Source organism: Mauremys mutica, chromosome 1, assembly GCF_020497125.1.
Source record: "Mauremys mutica isolate MM-2020 ecotype Southern chromosome 1, ASM2049712v1, whole genome shotgun sequence".
Classification (NCBI taxonomy): Eukaryota; Metazoa; Chordata; order Testudines; family Geoemydidae; genus Mauremys; species Mauremys mutica.
In genome coordinates this window covers 98584806-98605037 of record NC_059072.1, presented here as the reverse complement: position 1 = coordinate 98605037, position 20232 = coordinate 98584806, and the positions used below count along the sequence as shown (strand labels likewise).

Sequence of the window (20232 nt, the reverse complement as noted above, 5' to 3'; positions counted from 1 at the left end):
ATTTTCTTTTCCAACTTGATTCAGCCAAAATTAGCTCCCCTGCCGCTCCCATTGACTTCAAAACACAACCAAGTCCTCTCCCAAAAAGCCCCAATCAAGCGTAATCTATTACTGACAAGAAGCAAGTATTTTAGTGGCCAAATTGAGAAGCAGCAGGAGTCTGATATCAAAACTATTTGCTTATTATTTTAATGATGTATTAGGATACACATTAATAAGGCCTCCGTTGCTTGTTTAGCATGACAATGAATAACATTTCCCACCTACCTCCTGAACACCAATGTAGGCAGCATATAATCTGCAGCAGCAGTTTAGTTAATGTTAAAAGGCTGAGGTTTTGACCTACTCACTGAATACGAAAAGATTGTGGAACTAGCAGTTAGTCTGAGACCTAGACACAGATGTTTCTTACATTCCACTCCAAAAGTGGCCAGGGCTTGGGCTCAAATTTATATTCCTGTAGGAATGAATTCCAGGGCGAGGGCCTGTTATTGAGATCATCCTGCCCCTAGCTCCTATGAATTTCAACTTCAGAATTAGTTTATGCTGGATAGGTATCTGTGGAGGATTCTGGACATAGCTTTGAGGAAATTATTTTAAATCCTGGAACGTGTGGACCTCTCAACGGGCCTAATGCATATTTATCCAACACCGGACAGCAAATTGCTATTCTGTTTGAAAGATGAAATAAAACTAATTGGACTGCAACCTTTACAGGGATTATTTAGGAACTTTAATCTGGGATGAAGGATACGATAAATTGTTGTTTTCTTGGGTGACTACAGCCGAAGCCTGTGGTTTTCACGTGGCAGCTTTAAAATAATTTATTTAGACAGAATTATACCCCTCTGACATATCAGAATAGGTCTTCAGGAGTCTCTGTCTTGTAGGAGGCATTGTAGCAAAGCAGAGCCAGCTTGTTCTGCTTTGGGTTCACTTTAAAGCCAAACTGCTGCGGGGGAGAGGGGAAAAAACTGAAATAGCAGAAAAAAGCAGTAAGATAGAAATTCCATGCTATCCAACTTGCCTTCACACTATATGTTGGGGATTGGTCCTGCTTTGAGCAGGGGGTTGGACTAGATGACCTCCTGAGGTCCCTTCCGACCCTGATATTCTATGATTCTGTGATATATACACACATATCATTTCATATTCTTAACTGTACAGTGAATCATTGCGTGGCACTGCAAAGACTTGCAAGATGTCTGCCAATGGCAAGAATTATTGCCATGGCCTTGTCCAAATGGTCTCTTGTGAACAGCTCCTTTGCAGAAAGAAGGCTAGAACATGTACAGTATGTCTAAGGCCCTTTGTTTTCAGTGTTCATTTTGTTTAACATTTCTTGGGAATTTATTAGTGTTTGTAACAAAAGTTTAAAAAAATCAGTGAAAATCGGTGCAAAAACAAAATCTTTGGAGTTTTTCAGAGTAAATATCAGGTAGGGTAGATATCACACTCTTCTGTTTTGTGTCTTTTTAAACTTTCAGGAAAGCCCCTTTTGTTCTGAAATGTATTCAGATACAGCTTTTCGTTTTCAATCCATTTTAGCAAGAAAAGTAGTTCTCTAACTTTCATTTGCTTTGATTGCTGACAACTCTCTGTGCTGTCTGTAAAGCTAGTAATGTGTATGTGGTGGGCATGGAACGGACAACGGAATGTACACCAGCAGCTCATTCCAGCAGTTCTGCCCTGGCTTCCCACTCCAGAAGGAGAGATGGGTGGTCCAGGCTGGCGAGCCACCATCTCTCCTTCTGGAGAAGGGAGCTGGGTCTGGAGAGTTCTGGCATTTCCAAAATGTGGGTGAAAATCAGCAAAGACTGAATAATGGCTTTTGTTTCGGTAAAACAGAAAATAAAGGGACATAAGAATATTGGAAGGAAACAATGAACCTTTAGAAGCTTTCCAGGAGAAAGATCCTACAAAGAGCGAAGTTGTCCCTGGTCATGGCGTGGGAGAGCTGTGGGGAAAGTATTGGTTCAAGGCGCCTCCCACCCCACTTGCATACTCCATACAAGGGCCAGAGCAGAGACTGTTCCCTCCGTGCACACCCAGGGATGGAAATCCATACATAGAGGGGTGGGGAAGGAGCAGGCCTATGGTTCAGATCCTGCCCCCCAATTTGTAGAGTCAGGCAGCTGCAGAGAGGGGAGTATGATTTATCCAAAGGGATGTGCCCTCCCTTGTGTGCTGTGAGCTCAGAGTGGGATTATGCCTCTTTTGCTAAATACCACAGGCTGGCCCCAAACATTTCCTTAACAAGTGTGGTGGGGGAAAATAAAGGTAAAATAAGTAACTAGGAGACAGAAGTCACTAAAAATTTCTTGGTTGATATAAAATATTACGTCCCATATGATGCATATGATTCTTGGTGTATTGTTCTTGAGTGACAATTTATATTTAAGAGTAGCCACACTTTGCACTTCTATAAATAGTTCCATCCATCCAGTAATTTCAGTCATCAATGAATTGAGCCTCATTATCCCCCTGTGAAATAGGTCAATCTTATCCTTGTTTTACAAATGGGGAAACTGAGGCACAGAGAGGCATGCAGCCAAATTTTCATCCTGGGGAGCTGCAGGGTGCTCTACAGCTCTGAAAGTCAGGCCCAGGCTGTCTAAAATTGGGCACCTAGAAGTTGAAGCACCCAAGATCAGTGGCCACTTATTAAAAATGAGGCCTAAGTGACTTTCCCAGAATCACGGGGACAGAGCCATGAAAAGAAATGGGTTTGGTTACTCCCATTCTTGTACTTTAGCCACAAGACCTTCCTTGCCCTCACACAAATTGAGCTTCTGCATGAGGAAACAGTCCTAGAAGTTCCCAAGCTGCCTAGAGTTTGTCTACACTGCACACTAAGCCCGGGACAGTGGGAACTGGGCTTGTGAACTTGGTGTTTAAAGCCTGTCCTTAAGTGCCCACACTGCATTGTAAATCTGGATTTGCAATTGCTGGACCTAGGTCTCACAGCTGTGCTAACACATCCATACTGCACTAGGCAGACTCGGGTCTACGGCTTGACTTGCATCCACAGTGCAAAATGTCAGAACTTGGACCTGCGTCCCTCTGGGACTCTGGCCCATCTCCCTAGCAGGATCCAGATTTTAGGATCCAGATGCAAACATTCCTATGGAAAGTTTGCAGCAAGGCAGAACTGCTGTCAGGGTTTTGCTAGCTGACTGGTTGCAGTTGGCATTCTCTGCTCCCCTTTAAATGCTGAAATGCTGCTGCTGAACACAGAAAGAAAAACATATTTTTGGAAACTCCAACTTTGGAACAAAGTATGGAAACAAAAACTAGTAAATCAGGCAAGATGGGTGTGTGTGGATGAGCGGAAGTCCTAGATAACATTACCTCTCAGAAAGTGAAAGCATGGGAAGAACAGTCAGTAAATTTTTAGCAAATGTACTGAGACAATTGGGGGAAGATTTCCATGGCACAAATGGAAGTTAGGCACCCAGCTCCCGTTGACTTTCAATGGGAGTTGATCTCCTAATTTCCCTTTATGGTTCTAAGTATCTCTCCCTTTTTAGCAAATGCATAATCCAGTGATATTTCCATGCTTCTGAGACAGAAATATCAGAATGCACAGATCATTCATGTGTCCAGCCCTGAGGGGGAATGCTGGTAGTCAGCATGAACCCTTCACCAGGCCAGGAACAAGATGTACTAGAGAAGGCAGTATCACTAAAAAGGATGAGGAGAACTCAAAGAGAACAACCACGGTTTGAAGGATTATTTGTAAGAGAGATCCAGCAAAGCTTGCAACACTAAACCTATCAGTAAAGTAGTGGTCTGCCAGAGGACTTGGTCCTTTGGATGAGGAAAAATGTTGCAATTTTTGGGAAAAATGAGGCTGCTAACCATGCAAACTCATGTCCAGCCACTAGAGTAGTTTACAGACAGAAGTAGGAGACAGTAAGGAGATAACTCCAGTAAGGAGCTATCAGCCCTGAGATGAGCTTTAGATGCTATATAGAGCAGAAAGCAGCGTTTTGACCCCTCTCAAGATATTGCAGATCTTGTTATTGCAAAAGTAGAAGAAGAGAGAAAGAGATGCCACTGAATTATTGTATGTCGACATCTGTGCTGTGTGGTTCAAGACCCAAAGAAAATTCACAAAACTTCTCATTGAAACCTCTGTTGTCCAATAGAAATGTGTGTTTATGTAATGCAAAACTGGCTTTGGATTATTATTCTGCCCTGTTACAGAGTATGTGCATTCCTCCAGTCTGTGCTAAAAATGTCACCATGAAGAGACTTTTCTTTGTTTCTTGTTTACAAAAGTGAACTCTCTGAGATGTTCCAGCAGAGTTTGACTGTAATATGGCTTCTGGTAATGAGCAGAGAAGAAAGCTACAGCCTTGAGCAGGGGTCAGCAACCTTTCAGAGTGGTGTGCAGAGTCTTCATTTATTTACTCTAATTTAAGGTTTCACGTGCCAGTAATACATTTTACCATTTTTAGAAGACCTCTTTCTATAAGTCTATAATATATAACTAAACTATTGTTGTATGTAAAGTAAATAAGGTTTTTAAAATGTTTAAGAAGCTTCATTTAAAATTAAATTAAAATGCAGAGCCCCCGGGACTGGTGGCCAGGACCTGGGCAGTGTGAGTGCCACTGAAAATCAGCTCGCGTGCTGCCTTCGGCACACGTGCCATAGTTGCCTACCCCTGGCCTAGAACCTAAACTAAAGATGAGCCTGAACTAAAACCCCAGATCTAAACATCCCCCAAACTTTTGAGTATGTTTGGTCTCAGATCTCAAATATACTGCTTGCTCTGTACTAAGATTCAAATTAAAATCACCAGAGTTCCATGCAGTACAGCAAGAGAAGTTGTCAGCAGTATCAAAGAAAGAACTGACATCATCTAGTGCATACTTTGTCCATGGATGTTAATATCATATTGTCTTTAGATGTCTTGGGATAGTTTTCAGATATGAATCTTTAAAAATTTCAAATATTGTCCCCTGCCACCTTCTCACTGCCCCCTACACCTAGCCTCTTCCATAATGTGGGCATGGGGCTGGTATATACCACTCTATTGGATCCTATCTGAAGCCCAAATTCAGAAAAGCACCTAAGCACATGTTTACACACCATTGCCTGTACTTAATAACTGTCATGAACAGAGACGCTTTACTGAATCAGGGCCTGACACTAGAGAACTCTCCATATGTCCAGTTTCCTGGTGGTGCATTGACCAGACAAAAACTATTTGAAATATTCTGGGAGGGCCTTCACCCATTCACCTAATCCAGTAGCATTCGGTAACTTCCCTGTTGTTCCTACTGGTGATGTTCAAGGTCTATCCAGGGCATAGTCCATTAAGTAGGTTATTAACCAGGCTTTATAGGAGAGCTGGCTAAAAAATGCAGATTTGTTTTACAAAACCATTTCCTCAGAATTTCAGTTTTCCAAAAAATGTCAACAACTTTCTAAGCTGGTCAAAAAATAGCAAAAAAAGGTTTGTACAAATTTGCAATGAATTTTGTTGAAAATTTGAAAAACGTTTGACCAGCTCTGTTCTGTACACAGTGGGTAACAATCAATTTTTGAACAATAATCAGCTTTATTTTAAGCACATAAATGTATTTCTAGGAATCACAGTTAATTCCATCCATCCCTGGATCAGAATCTGGACACTGAAGCCTGAACAGTTACAGCTAGGTTGATGAACAAGATAACAGGAGGAGGGAGATGTCAAGGACAGTGGATAAAATAGAAGATAAGACAAAGAGAGGTGTAGGTGTAGAAACATGTAAAAAAAAAAGAATAGAAGTTGAGATCAAAGATGAAGGAGTGGAGGAGAAAAGAGAAAACAGGCAACAAACAGAAATGGGAGATGAAGGACAACATTTTCAAAAATGTCTAAGTGGTTTAGGTGCCTAAATCCCATTTTCAATAGTGACTCAGGAGCTTATATCTCACTGAGAGTCAATGGAACTTAGGCTGTTCAGTCACTTATGTGCTTTTAAAATTTTTGCCCAAAGATGGTCTAGATTTAGTTAGTCCTGCCTCAGCACAGGGAGCTGGACTTGAATTTTGGAGGTCCCTTCCAGCTCTACATTTCTATAATATCTATAATCCCTTCAGAAATAACAGCACTTATGAGCTTCTGGCAAGAAGCATTAACTATTGGGAAAACAATTTTCATATGTCTGGAAGCAACAGGAGCAATAGGAAAGGCCTGAAATATCTGACATCAAGAAGGAGAATAATTATAAATTTAAACTTAACAAAGAGAGGAAGAGGAGGAGATGGGTGTCCTATTACTGTGCTGCCAAGTTTAGTGTATTTTAAAACAAATTTCTGGGGGAGGTTGCTCAGAGTATTCCAATGTTTTGGCCAATTCAGCAGGTGCTGTTGATCTCTTTTCTTCCACTCCTCTCTCCCCTTCCCATTTCAGTTAAAGTGAAGGGCCAGTCACAGCTTCTGGAAATCTTAAGGTTCCCCAGTAGGCCATGGACAATCCACGATTTTGGGTTGGAGGATGAGAAAGCTGAATGTACTGTATGTTGTACTGAACAGAGTATAATCAAGTGGGTCTCCTTTAGAAAATTTCCCTAGCAGCGTGAGGGGCTGAAATTGACTAACCGAAGAACACAGCTTGTGAAGATGAGTTAACCCCAGTGCCCTAGGGGAAGATCCAGGAGGCAGTGTATCTCCCTGAGGTTCTAGGCACCATGCCTTACAAGGCTGGTTGAAATTTTCCCATTGAAACTGTTTCAACAGAAACTTTGGTTTTTTGACAAAAACAAAATTTTTCACAAAAAGTTTCTGCTTTCCACAGAATATTTTGAAATTCTTTCAAAAAACCAAGCTCTTGAAAATGGATGAATTTTGACTGATAACCATAATATTCTGATTTGGAAATGCTGCCACTGTGTCTTGTAGGAGTTGTAGTTTGGTTGCTTCATGTGCCCATTCTCCTCTATGGGTTGGGCTCCCTGGCTGGAGGTACATTCCTTATGGTCACAGACTCCCATGATGCACTACCTCCCATGTCCAAGAGAGGAGATCATGGTGCATCATGGGAGTTGTAGTCCAACCACAGGAGCCCACCCTGTAGAGGAGAATGGGAACATGAGGCACCGCAGAAGGAGTTCCAAGTCAAAATATTTTGGTTTTCAAATTTACTCTGAAAAATGAAAGTTTTCTGTGGGAGGGGGGAAAAAAGCCAACATTTTCTAACCAGCTCTAAGCCATGGTCCCCATCTTCTCACTGCCCCTCCTTTCCCTTCTTTGTAGAGGTTAGCTCCAGTGGGGGCACTAGCCCGAAGCTGTCTTTGTGCTAGGATGTCCAAGGATTGCAGCTTGGTTGATCCTAAATAATGGGGTGGGGCAGGAATACTCTTTTCATCCCCAGTTTCCCTGTGCATCCACCCAAGGGTCCTTAATCTCTTAGCAGTGCCTGGATGCTGTTGTATTCTAGGATCAGTCACATGCAGAATGACAAACTCTTTCTGGCAGGAGGTAGGGACTGGAGGAGATCGCAATTTTCATTTTATTTTTTGTATTGTAAAAGTATGTAATGTTTAGCAAGAAGAAAAATACAGTGTAACCTGCTCTAAGGACCACCTCTAAGTGATCCATGGCCATCAACAGTGACCATTTTAGAGAATCCCCAAGATGACTAGTGCAATTTTGTCTGAACTTCAGATAAGTAGGTGATGGATCTTTTTTCTGGGCCCTTGGATGGTCTCTTAAAACAGGTTTCACCAGACTCTGGTAATTGCAGTGTTGCCTGTCATTATTTTCAGTACTTCTGTGTCTAAACAGTTCAGAATAACCAGGACCCAAGTCCTCCACACATGTACATCTTGCATTCTCCATGTGAGACATGAACATCAGGTACAAAGTGACATGTTAATAATAGATTATTAACTCAGTGTCGTCATGTTTTTGTAGCATAGATTCATATTCATACTAAGCTGGATTTGATTTTACTGCCTTCTATTCACATTCTTACCTGTACTTCACCCACAGGATATTTGAGCAGAAGTTTCACAGTTTTAAAAAAATGCTGTGTATGTGACACCTGTGTTGTCAGAGTCTGGTTGCACTGTTTCTATGATATGACTGCCCTCTTCTGGTTTATCACCCAGGGATTAGACTCAGCTCCTGGATCTGAGGTGTCTGTACACAATGCATGGCTGTGATATAAAGAACCTTTGAAACAGAATCTTGGCAGTTTTCTGAGCATCACCTGTGATTAATTCCATTTTGACATGCAAGGGCCTGCATCCAGTGCTAATAAAACCTATTTTGTTATGCAGTTTGTTGCCTCTAACTGTACATCCAACTTCTAGGGCTTTGCTACATTACAGATGTTGATTAACTGTAATAATGTGTATGCTACTTAATCATCTAGGAGGAGCCCTCTGAAGTGACATTTAACCAGTTTTGATGCAGCTAATAAAAGTGAACTCTACTGCAGAACCTGACCAAAAATACCTAGGGAAAGATGAAAAGGTTCATAGAGATATGGCAAAGAAAATCTTTTCCTAAAGTGGGCATGTTCATTCAGACATGGGAGGCTCACACAACAGCCTCTACACCACTTAACTCCATATTGTCCTTTTATGGTGGTGAGGGGTGTTGGGTAGAGTAATTATTCAGGGGCCCTTCTGCCTGCCATGGACTGGTTTTTCAATGGATTGGTACACCCTGGTGAGCTCCCACTGCTGGAATTATCCACTGGGGCTATGGAGAAACAGCATAGTGTAGAGCAGCCTTCAGGCTGCTGTATGTTTTGCCAGGTATAGTCAGGCTCCCAGCAGTCCCAGGATCCAGGAAAGCAAAAGTGGCTTAAAGGCACCTTTGCATACAGCCATATTCCCCTGAGCTGCGCCATGTCTCTGCTAAAAGGCAGAGACTGAGAGACCCTGAATAATTGTTACCTTAGAACATTACTTTTCTGTTTAGAAGGTATGTGACGACTGTAAGTTAGTGTTTGGGGGCCGGGTGTCAAAGTGAGTCTTTGGGAGGGATTTGAGGGCCTAGCACATTGAGTTTAGCAGGAAACAATAGCAGGAGGAGGAGCCAACGTGATGGGGAGACTGGCATAGATGGGGCTTGGGGGAAGGGGATGTGATTAGAAACTAGATCCAAAACATAGTCTGGGGCAGAGATGTGCAGGGCTTCAAAGGAAAGGACAAGAAGCATAATTTGTTACAAAGCCACTGGAGGCAGTTATAGGAGTGATGTGGTCTAATCGACCATCTTAGCGGCTGCGTTTTGGACAGACTGGAGAAAAGGAACATGGGAATGGAAGAAGCTGTAGGAGAAGATCAGGGCATGGACAAGTGTCTTAGAAGTCAGAAAGAAAGAGAAGTTTAATTTTAACCAAACTGGACACAATAAACCAATTTTTCCCCTATTATGATTCTCTCTCTCTTGGGTTTGTGATCCTAAGAAGGGCTAAGTGCCCTCAATAGCTCTCAGAAGTAAATGTGAGTGAAGGGAGTTCAGCACCTTGCACGATCGGGCCATAAAATGGGATGGGTCGAGGCAGGGAACTCTAAGGAGCAAATTATTTGGAGTAGCCTTTGCTAAGCACTGCCACGGACCTTTAGCAAAGGGGGTTTTGAAAGACCATTGATACATACAGCCCACTGGCTGGTTCTATCTTCCCTCTTCTGCTCCAGAACAGTGAGCAAAGGGTCTCTGCTCAGGCAGCTTGAAAGGTTTCAGCTGTGCCTAGGCAGAGAAACTCATTCTTCCCTCCAACCAATTCAATGCAACATATTCACAAAATCTTGCAAATTGCTTTTGATCTCCTCTGAAGAATGCTGTTAAGGCAGAAAACTGCCTCTGTCCCTGTCATAGGTTTATTCCCCACTTTGAACTTTAGTGTCCAAAAGATGGGGACCTGCATGGATCCTTCTACGCTTAAATCCTAGCTTAGATCTGGTACTGCTGCCACCAGCCAAAAATTATAGTGTTTTGGCACACTCCTTGTCCCCCCAAACCTTTCCCTGGGGAACACAGATCCAAACTCCTTGGATCTTAACATAAAGGGAAATAAACCATTCCCCCTCCCAGACTTCCCCTCCCTTGGTTGTTAGGGAAGACTACCTTGATTCAAACTCATTGAATCTAAAACGAAGAGGGATTCACCTCCCCCCCTCCTTTCTTTCCCCCACCTGTCCCTGGTGAGTCAAACTAATCCCCTGAGGTTTCAAACAAGGGGGGGGAAATAAATCAGGTTCTTAAAAAGAAAAGCTTTTAATTAAAGAAAGAAAAAGTAAAAAACTATCTCTGTAAAATCAGGATGAAAGTTTACAGGGTACAGCTTATAAAAACTAGAGGGACTCTAGCATAAATACAAGCACAGCAAAGAGGTAAACTATTGGTCCAGCAAACACACATTTGCAAATACAGAAATTAATCAAAAGACTAATTCACCTTTCTAATACTCACTATACTGCATAGAAGAGAATATTTCAGGAAGCTTGGAGAGCCTGGATATCGTCTGGCCCCTCTTAGATCCAAAGAGAGAACACCCCCCCAAAACAAAGAACACAAAGGCTTCCCTCCACAGAGATTTGAAAGTATCTTGTCCCCTGATTGGTCCTCTGGTCAGGTGTTTGCCAGGTCCACTGAGCTTGTTAACCCTTTACAGGTAAAAGAGACCTTAACCCTTAACTATCTGTTTATGACAGTCCCGACAAAGCAAAGTTTCTTACTGCCTCCCTACTAGAAATACCATCTCCATTAAGTGGATGAGCTGTTGTTCCCTCTTGCCTTTGTGTAAAGTACCTCTCGGTTGGGTAATATCCTCATTATATCCACTGTCAAATTGTATTCCCTCTCATACCATATAGAAACACATCCAACTCTCCGCGCCAGCGACTGAATACCCATGTATGAAAGGAGGTTGGCCTCGGTCCAGTTCTCAGCATCACACATGCTGGCAGCAAAATCTTTCCAACATCAGACTGCAGAAAAAAAGAACAAATTGTTTCATCCTTCACTTTCAATGTCATCCTAGACAAAAGAAGCTCCTGCAGCCTTTACTTTCTTATCAAGTGGTGGGGTGAAGGAGATAAGCTGATCCGATGGTGTAAAGAAGAATTTCCTCCCATAGTGTTGCATGACTGTGCAGGTGTTTCACAGGGTGGGCCTAGTAACCATGGCAGACACTGAACTATCCAGTTAAGATGACGGTCTGAAGGAATGTTGGATTTACTGGATTGTTTCTCTCTTCCAGCATGGCAATTTTAATGGGCCAAGCTCCGTTCTTCGTTGCTTGTGCTTGGCTCCCAATTAGTTCAATGGGAGCCCCACACACACACATCCAAGAGCAGAATTTGGCCTTAAGTTCTTCTGTGAAAGCTATTTATTACTCAACAGCCCAGGATCATAGACTTCCATCTCTGACAATGGCTCCCTTTTATCTACCCTCTCTGCTGCTTCTTCCTGCCTAGTTTATTGTTAAAATCTGCAGGCTTCAGAGATCATATGCAGTATCCACATCCCTCAAAGGCCAGCATGTGTGTAGGAGTCTGAGCTATCCCTCAAACCACTGAGCTACCCAGGGGAGGGGGAGGGATAGCTCAGTGGTTTGAGCACTGGCCTGCTAAACCCAGGGTTGTGAGTTCAATCCTTGAGGGGGAGCCACTTAGGGATCTGGGGCAAAAAATTGGTCCTGCTAGTGAAGGCAGGGGGCTGGACTTGATGACCTTTCAAGGTCCCTTCCAGTTCTAGGAGATTGGTATATCTCCAATTATTACCTTATGACTTTCCCCTTTCCCCTCCACATCCTTGGTGAAAACTTATTGTTTGGGAACCATGAATCTGAACTAGCAGTGACTTACCATCCTGTCGTCTTTTCAGCTTAGCAATGTTTTGGCCTTTCAACTGTGTCTGTTGATCTTGTGAACTACTGACTTTGTCAACACCAACCATACGTCTGGACTGCCCCCAAAATGAAAACTACTGACAGTACTACAAATATGAAGTTCCACACTGTGTAAAATAGAATGATTCGTTTGGTTTTTGCTTTCTCTTGTATTCTACTCTTTATATAGAATTTTATGGTGCATTCATCAGTGTAGTATCTGAATGCCTTCCAGCAATGCATTCAGCCATGTGACTATGCATCTGTCATGTGTTGTTTGTTCTCTCAGCCTCTCCCAGAGGGAGAAATGGGTGCAATGGAGTGTCTTGTTTTGGTAGCGTATGGGTTTATATATATATATATACACACACATACACGCACACACACACCTGTTACTCTGTGTTTATGTAAGAGAAGGCAAGGTCAAAAAAATGCACCCTGGCACTTGGCGTGGAAAGTGGTGAGGTTTGCGGAGGTCCTTATTTCCCTGGGGAGTTCATTCCATAGTCTTGGAACACCCCCCCAGAGAAATCTGTGTCTCCTACACAGACAAGCTTTACTCTTATTGTTGCAAGCTCCATTGTGCCAAAGGAATGAAGTTGTTGACCATGGTCTTCATCCCAGAGCTTAGACCATCTTTTGGAGACCTTGGGCCCAGGAAGACATGGAGAGCTTTGAAGTTAAGGACCGAGACCTTGAACTTAATTCAGTATTCTATGGGAGGCCAGTATAGAGAGCAGAAGCCAGGTTTGATGTGCTCACGGTAGCCGGTGTTGCTGAGGAGGTGCTCTGCAGCATTCTGAACTGGTTGGAGTTTCCTAAGTGCTGACTGCTTCATGCCCAGGTATATCACATTGCTGCAGTCCAGCCGAGAGGTGGTGAAGGCAGGAATAACTGAGATCAGGTCTTCGTCTGTCAGGATGGGATGGAGTTTCCAACTATAAGATCTCTTTCCTACAACTCTGCGTTCCCAGAAAAGATCAGAAACTCCAAAACCAGGCACATAAGCACCTCTGTGATTTGTTTTCATATGTACATCCCATGTCATTTATTTGAGGAGCTGTGTGGCTTACTTGTGTGATCTATATCACCTACAAGCCGTTCTTCATCACACCAGCCTGGCCTACACAACTCCACGAGTCAGAACTCTTTTGCTCCTACCTCTGTTCCCTATCCCTTTACGCCCCCGGCCCCGCTCCACTTTTCTTAATTGGTATACAATGTGTCAATCTATTGCACAGCCAGGTAGTGTAACTTAGGCCCAGTCTACACTACAGCTTTTAACCGAGTTTGTAGTCAGTGACACGACAGCATCATGATGTGGTTTGTGTCTGTAGGCCATATGGTTAATAACCTGTGGCAGCTGACAGTGCTTTGCCTGGGTTAGTGTCCTAAGCTGGTTACAGTCTTCCTGTAACCAATTTATCACACCATGTTTTGCAGTATAAATGGGACCCCCTAAATGCCTGTGTAACCAGCTTGGCCATCCTGCCTCCTTCTCGGTTCTCTGTGTGGTAGGACATCCCAGAGTGCAATGCTCCACATGCTGCTGGTGCCGCTGCTGTGCATGTCCTCCAAACACTCTATCCCCTGGTGAGGGACATGGGGATAGCTGCCCAGATTTCCCCATGTGGCACTGATACAAACAACCTTCGACAGCATGGTAGATGTGGATTCTTAATCTTGGTTGACACATGAGAGTGCTGCAAAAAAAAAAACCCTGCTCTGTGGATGCAGCTCAGTCTTGTGTGTTGTAATTGGGTCAGATGAGTGTCATGAACCAATTTCAGAACAATGGTTGTACCAGTAACGTAGGCAGGGCACCCAGTTGCTTTCCTCTTTAAATCTGGCCTTAAATCTTCCTTTTCTCTTAGGCGTCTGATTCACACTCTTTGTAAAGTGCTTTACTAAACTCTGTATGAAAAACACTAAATACAGATACGCTGCTAGTGTATAAGGATGTCCTTGTCACCAATTTTTTTAAGCAAAACAGCAGTGTTTTTCCTGTCTCTTGAGCTGTATTGCCAGACTCCCTGCTCAGGTTTTCAGTGAAAAACACATTTCACCCTTTTTGACAATCTGAGTTGCTTGGTACCACTGCAATCTACTTCTGGGTGTTTCTCTTAGCATTAAGTCTGAAGTAACAGGAGACACGTTCTGTCCTTGGGTGCTTGTGTGCAGTTACCTTTGAAGTCATGGGGAGGTGCATGCGCACATCTGAGGGCACAATTTGACCCTATGTATTTTTCTTATACTAATTGATACTTTAGAACAGTTGTTCCAATATCTTTGCCACATCACCTAATATTTTATGTAAGTTAAGGAACGAGTGACTATTTCCAGAGCTCAATAAAATGTGCTTAGGAATTAAAGCTTCACTTTCTGTTCTATGCACCATGCGGATATTTTAAATATAGAATTTAAACAACTCACATTTTTAATGTTATGTTTATTTTATATCTACCTGGCTATTTCTGTGGCCTCCATCACGGTAGTATCTGAGCTCCTCACAATCTTTAATGCGTTTATTCTTGCAACATCCCTGTGAGGCAAGGAAGTACAGTTATCCCCATTTTACAGGTAGGAACTGAGACCCAGAGGGATTAAGAGCCATAGTCTCTGTTTATGTTAATTGGCCTAGTAGCCCATTAACTTCAGTGAAGCTGCCTCTGTTTTCACCAGCAGAAACTGACATTTTCAGAAGCAATTTATGCACTTAGGAGCCAAAGTCCCATTGACTTTCAGTGAGATTTAGGCTTCTAAAGGCCGAAGGACCAGATCTTTAAAGGTATTTAAGTGCCTAAAGATGCCTAGTGGGATTTTCCAAAGTACTTAACTCCCATTGAAACCGGTGGTTGTTAGTCACCTAGGCACTTTTGAAAATTCCACTAGGTGCCTATTTGCATCTTTAAGCACCTAAAAACCTTTGAAAATAGGACTTAAACTCCTAAGGCACTTAGACATTTTTGAAAATTTACCTGTAAATTACTTGCCAGATATTGCAGGAAATTTGTGGCAGAGCCAAGAACTGAACCGAGCTGCAAGACTCAGGTTAATGGCTGAATCATTAGAGCAGTGGTCCCCAATGTGGTGCCCGCGGGGCATTTATGTGCTCCCGCCTAGTGCCCAGCAGGGGAGAGAAGCTGCAGCCCAGCACCTGACGGGGACAGAGAACTCAGGCTGCGAGCATGGTGTTCTGTCCCAGCAGGCGCGGGGCCCGCCTAGTGCCCAGCAGGGGAGACAAGCCGCTGCCCCGCACCTGCCAGGGACAGAGAACTCCGGGACTGCAGGCTGTGGGCGCCGGTGTTCTCGGTCCCTGGCAGGTGTGGGGCCGTGGCGTAACCAGAGAGAAGCCGCAGCCCCCACGCCTTCCGGGGACAGAGAACTCCGGGGCTGTGGGCGCCAGTGTTCTCAGTCCTTGGCAGGTGCGGGGCCGTGGCGTAACCAGAGAGAAGCCGCAGCCCCACGCCTGCTAGAGACAGAGAACTCCGGGGCTGCAGGCTGTGGGCGCCGGTGTTCTCGGTCCCTGGCAGGTGTGGGGCCGTGGCATAAGCCAGAGAGAAGCTGCAGCCCCACGCCTTCCGGGGACAGAGAACTCCGGGGCTGCAGGCGCCAGTGTTCTCTGTCCTTGCAGCTTCTCTCCGGCTTCTCTCTTCTCTCTGGATTGATATATGATGTTATATTAAATATGATGTTTTTCGTATTATTTAATGTACAAATACAAAATAAGCCTTGAAAAATTGTTGGCGCCCCCCTCCCCCACACTCTTCTGAAAACATGAATGTGCTACTGGCCACAAAAAGGTTGGGGACCACTGCATTAGAGAATCCTTCCTTGTTTACAGAAGCTAGAGTAACACCAATAGGGTAAATACCAGTGTAAAGGATACAAAATTACATCAAAGACATAACTAGAATTAAATTAAGAGAATATATTACAAGCTATAAAATAGCTATCAACATACAAAGCAGGGTTCGTTTTCAGGAGCATTTTCACATTGCAAATATGTTTATTTAGTAACTTTTTGTTCTCCTAAAAAAAAAAAAAGAAAAACCATTTTTAAAAGCAAACATATTCATTTTACAGTAAGAATGAATTTTAATAATGAAATTAAATCCATATTTCAGTAGAACTCTGTTTATCTGAAGGGAGCAGTTGATATGGAATTTATCTGGATAAAAAAAAGGCTTCTGGTAGCGGAGTTTTTCATTTAAGTGATGCATATTGGGAGGAAGAAACAATAAAAAAGTGGATAATGGGGGATTAGCTAAGAAGAATTAATAATTGTAAATCAAAACTTTTGATAGAGCTTTTGGTGACCACAATTTGTCTGCCTTAGAATTGTGCACTATTGAGGGAACTCTCGGGAATTATTTGAGCTTGTACCTGTTAATCCACAAATTTATACTTGTATTTCTTTTGTTTAGAATGAAGTGATAAGCCAGCAACTGTCTGTCATTTTCACTCATTGCTATGGACCGTATCCTATTCCAAAGCTTGTTGAAATCAAACGAAAGCAGACCTCTCGTTTAGGTAAGTCTGAGGTGAGGTGCAGATCACAATGTTCACAGCGTGCTGTCCTAGGATTTGGAGAGAGCAAAAGAAAGGAAAGAGGGCAAATGTTAATTAAAATGATTGAAATAAAGTCAGTCTTTGGGTTTCTAAGCATTGCTGCAAGAACTCTGGCATTAGAAATGTGATTTCAGTTTGAATGCTCTGGAGCCACTGCATTCTTCTATATACCAGGCAGTCGCTATGGCCAGAAGACAGAGCACACCTACCTGTAAAATGCAGAATTGGAAAAACTAGTCTAGGGGCCCAATCCTGCATTTCTTACTCATCTAAAATTTCCATTGAAATCGACAGGTGTCTTGGATGCCCAGGATTGGGCCTGTAGTTTTGCAAGTTACTTTTGGGTCTGATTCCTTTACACTCAGGCCACACAGCCAGAGTGGTGTCAAAGGCCTTAATGTACATGAAAATCGGGGCCCCTTGTGCCTGCTGAGGTACAGATGTGACTAGGTGCAGAGGGAGAACAGGACTGGGGAGCTTTTCAAAGTTCACCCAAAGTCTAGAATGAACAGCATGTGATGGATGGCTGTTATCTTATAGGAGATAAAAATGACTGTCAGAGATTTTGAATTGACTTTGTATAGATTCTGCTAGAATACGTACATAACTTCCACCTGGGACTATTCAAACCAGCTTCACAGGCTTATCTCATTTAAAAACATATCCCCTTAAGCCATTGTCTTTTCTCACAAAAACAGGAAAATGCTTTCTATACATTTCACCTGTTCCCGACTAAAGTTTTTCTTTTCCTTTTGTGATTCCAGATCCCCATTTTCTTAACAATAAAGAGATGTCAGATGTTACATTTCTGGTGGAAGGAAGACCATTTTATGCACATAGAGTGTTACTATTTACTGCATCCCCAAGGTAAATGTACAGGTGTATTTTTTTAATAAATGCAGATAATTTGATGTTTTCTGTTGAGATTTGTTGGCACTAATGATTCAGGTAATGGGCTTCAGTCTTTTCTGTGAACATGGAAATTCTGTAATTACCCCCAGAACTGATTGCTGTTGATCGATGTTAAGGATGTAACAACTAGGAATGCCATTTGTTCATTAACCCTTAGGATGCTGGGCATTCCAGAGGCACCTACAGTAGACGGTATGGTGGTGGACACATTCAAAATACATAGACAAACACACATGTGTTAAACTTTCAGGAATGTCCATTTTTTTTAAGGCTTGGGGGAACCTGTGGGTAGAGGGAGGATCTCTGGGAAGAAGAGGAAGTTCCAGGTTGGAATTCCTGGGTGGAGCCATGCCCATCATATGTGCCCCACTTCTGGAAATCTCCCCTTCTTCCACAGTCTATATAGGTGGCTTGCGTTGCCAGATCCCTCCCCTTCAGGGCTGGCTCCAGACCCCAGCGTGCCAACCGCGTGCTTGGGGCGGCATGCCGCGGGGGGCGCTCTGCCTGTCGCCGGGAGGGCGGCAGGCGGCTCCGGTGGACCTCCCACAGGCATGCCTGCAGATGCTCCACCAGAGCCGCGGGACCAGCGGACCCTCTGCAGGCACGTCTGCAGGAGGTCCACCAGAGCTGCGGGACCGGCGACCGCCAGAGCGCCCCCAACGGCGTGCTGCCGTGCTTGGGGCGGCAAAATTCCTAGAGCCGCCCCTGCTCCCCTTGCTTCACACATGAGAAAAACTGACATGGAGCCTGTAGCAGTTCCATGCTGAAAAGCTGTCCAGCAGGGGTATAAGTCATGTGGGTATCAGGAGACTCAGCACCCACTTGCAGAGGGTTTGGGTTCTTGCATGGAAATTGTGGGAACAAGGAAGAGCTAAGTGGGAGAAGGTCTCTTTTGAGAAAAGGGAAGGAGATTCTATGGGTTAACTTTTGGGAAATGGGGATGAAATTCTAGTCCTGTTAAAGACAATAGTAAAACTCCCATTGGCTTCAGTGAGGCAGGATTTCATCGCTAGTATCTATGATGAATCCAGCCCGTTGTCTTAACCACGCATTGGGTGGAAGGTTTGGGTTACAGCTTCAGAGAGTGGGAAATTTTTTTTTCTTGTCTATTATACTTTCCAACTCTTGAGAGAAAAATAGTGGCACTTGAAGTCCAAATATGCAAGTATCCCTTGGAGAGCAGGGAGGAGCTGGGGCAAGGCACTCTTCTCCCCCTCCCAAAAAAAAAAATTGAATTATTAACCTAGGACACAATTTCCTGCTATCTAGAAAACGCACCTTTAAATGTAGATACCTAAAAACAAGTATAAGGAACCTGGTACACTTACCTGGAGCTGGATTTACAAAGAAAATATAATTGAGAGGGTATCTGTGTATATCACCTTTCTCAGACAAAATTTTGTAGACTGCCATTTCATGATTCTCAGCTTTCTTTTGTTGTATGTGGCGAAGATAATTATTTGGCTGTCAACGCCTAATTAAAATACACCGCTACCTCGATATAAAGCTGTCCTCGGGAGCCAAAAAATCTTACCGCGTTATAGGTGAAACCGTGTTATATCGAACTTGCTTTGATCTGCCAGAGTGCGCAGCCCCGCTCCCCCGGAGCGCTGCTTTACCGCGTTATATCCGAATTTGTGTTACATCAGGTTGCGTTATATTGGGGTAGTGGTGTACTCCATTCACATACACACACACACACACACACACACACACAACACACACACACACACACACACACAAGCTGTTTCAGCCCTAATACAGCAATCAATCAAGAAATTATATTGTCTGCAATGGATTAGCATTGAGAAGGAAGATAGGCATATAAGAGAATGCTGTGAGTCATGAAATAAAATGTCAAGAGTTAAACAGAGATCCTGAATAGTGTGAGATGCAGCAAAGGCAAAAAACATAGCAAACAAGAGGACTTAGTGACACAGAGAACTGGTAATGCAGTCTAGGGCCTTTCAGCTTTAAGGTACTGGCTTGAATACAGCCAGTGCTGGTTGTGAATGAAAGCATTTAATATCTGTTGGCTGCTTGTGATTTGAGTGGTGGTCTTAGACTAGTTTCAAGTGGAGATATGTCCCTGATAACAAAAAGCACCAGCACAAGCTGCCAGATTTAGCAGAGGTATGTTGAAAAGGCAGTCCTTTGAAAACAAAAGTATGACACATTGGGAACATTGCACATTTGCTGTCCTTACTTAGCTGTCCTGTGCATGAAGGTGTGCATTCAGGCCCTGATTCAGGAACGCATTTAGACCCTTGCTTAAGTCTGTCCCCTGTGTAGGCCAATGCTTATGTGCTGTCCTGAGTAGAAATGTTTTCCTGAATCAGGGCCAAAAAGAGGTCTTCAGTTTCTAAGGGTGTCAATCCCAATCTAGTAACTTAAACATTTTTAAAAGCTAAAATCCTAGATATCTGTATAATATCACATACAATTACAATTAACTTAAATGAATTCTACTCTGCTTTTATGTCCAAATCTATGGTTGAAATGAGAATTTTAACATTCTGAGAACAGTGGTATATCCAATTCTTTCTCTCCCCATCCCCAAACAATTATATTAAACCTGCATTAAAGTATTACACTTCTTTGTGTAGAATCTTCAACATTTTGCCCTGGCCATCTTGCAACCCAGCACAATGGAGATGTGAAAGGGGAAAGAAAGCTGCAAATATTTAAAATGCAAGCTGGTCTCAATCCAAAAAGAAATTTTGAATTTTTAAAAGTTGCAGGTTTTACTCAAAAATGGCCCTAATAAAAGAAGTTTCCTAATTTCACTTTGAATTTGATTACATACCTTTAAGGGGGTGTCTACACTGCAATCAAAGATGTGATTGTAGCTCAAGCCGGCATACCCCTGCTCACTTTCATTTAGCTAGCTTGGCTAAAAATAG

The 20232-nt window shown here is 43.1% G+C and overlaps 1 protein-coding gene across 2 annotated transcripts in view; it reads left to right on the top strand.

The window, feature by feature from the left end:
• The window catches only part of BTBD11 (BTB domain containing 11), a 286082-nt gene that overhangs the window by 248808 nt on the left and 17042 nt on the right, over positions 1 to 20232 (top strand). For both annotated transcript variants that reach the window (XM_044991926.1, XM_044991934.1), the window contains exons 12-13: positions 16273 to 16378; positions 17182 to 17284. In XM_044991926.1, coding sequence (XP_044847861.1) covers positions 16273 to 16378; positions 17182 to 17284 — 209 coding nt within the window. The remainder of the gene's footprint in view (positions 1 to 16272; positions 16379 to 17181; positions 17285 to 20232) is intronic.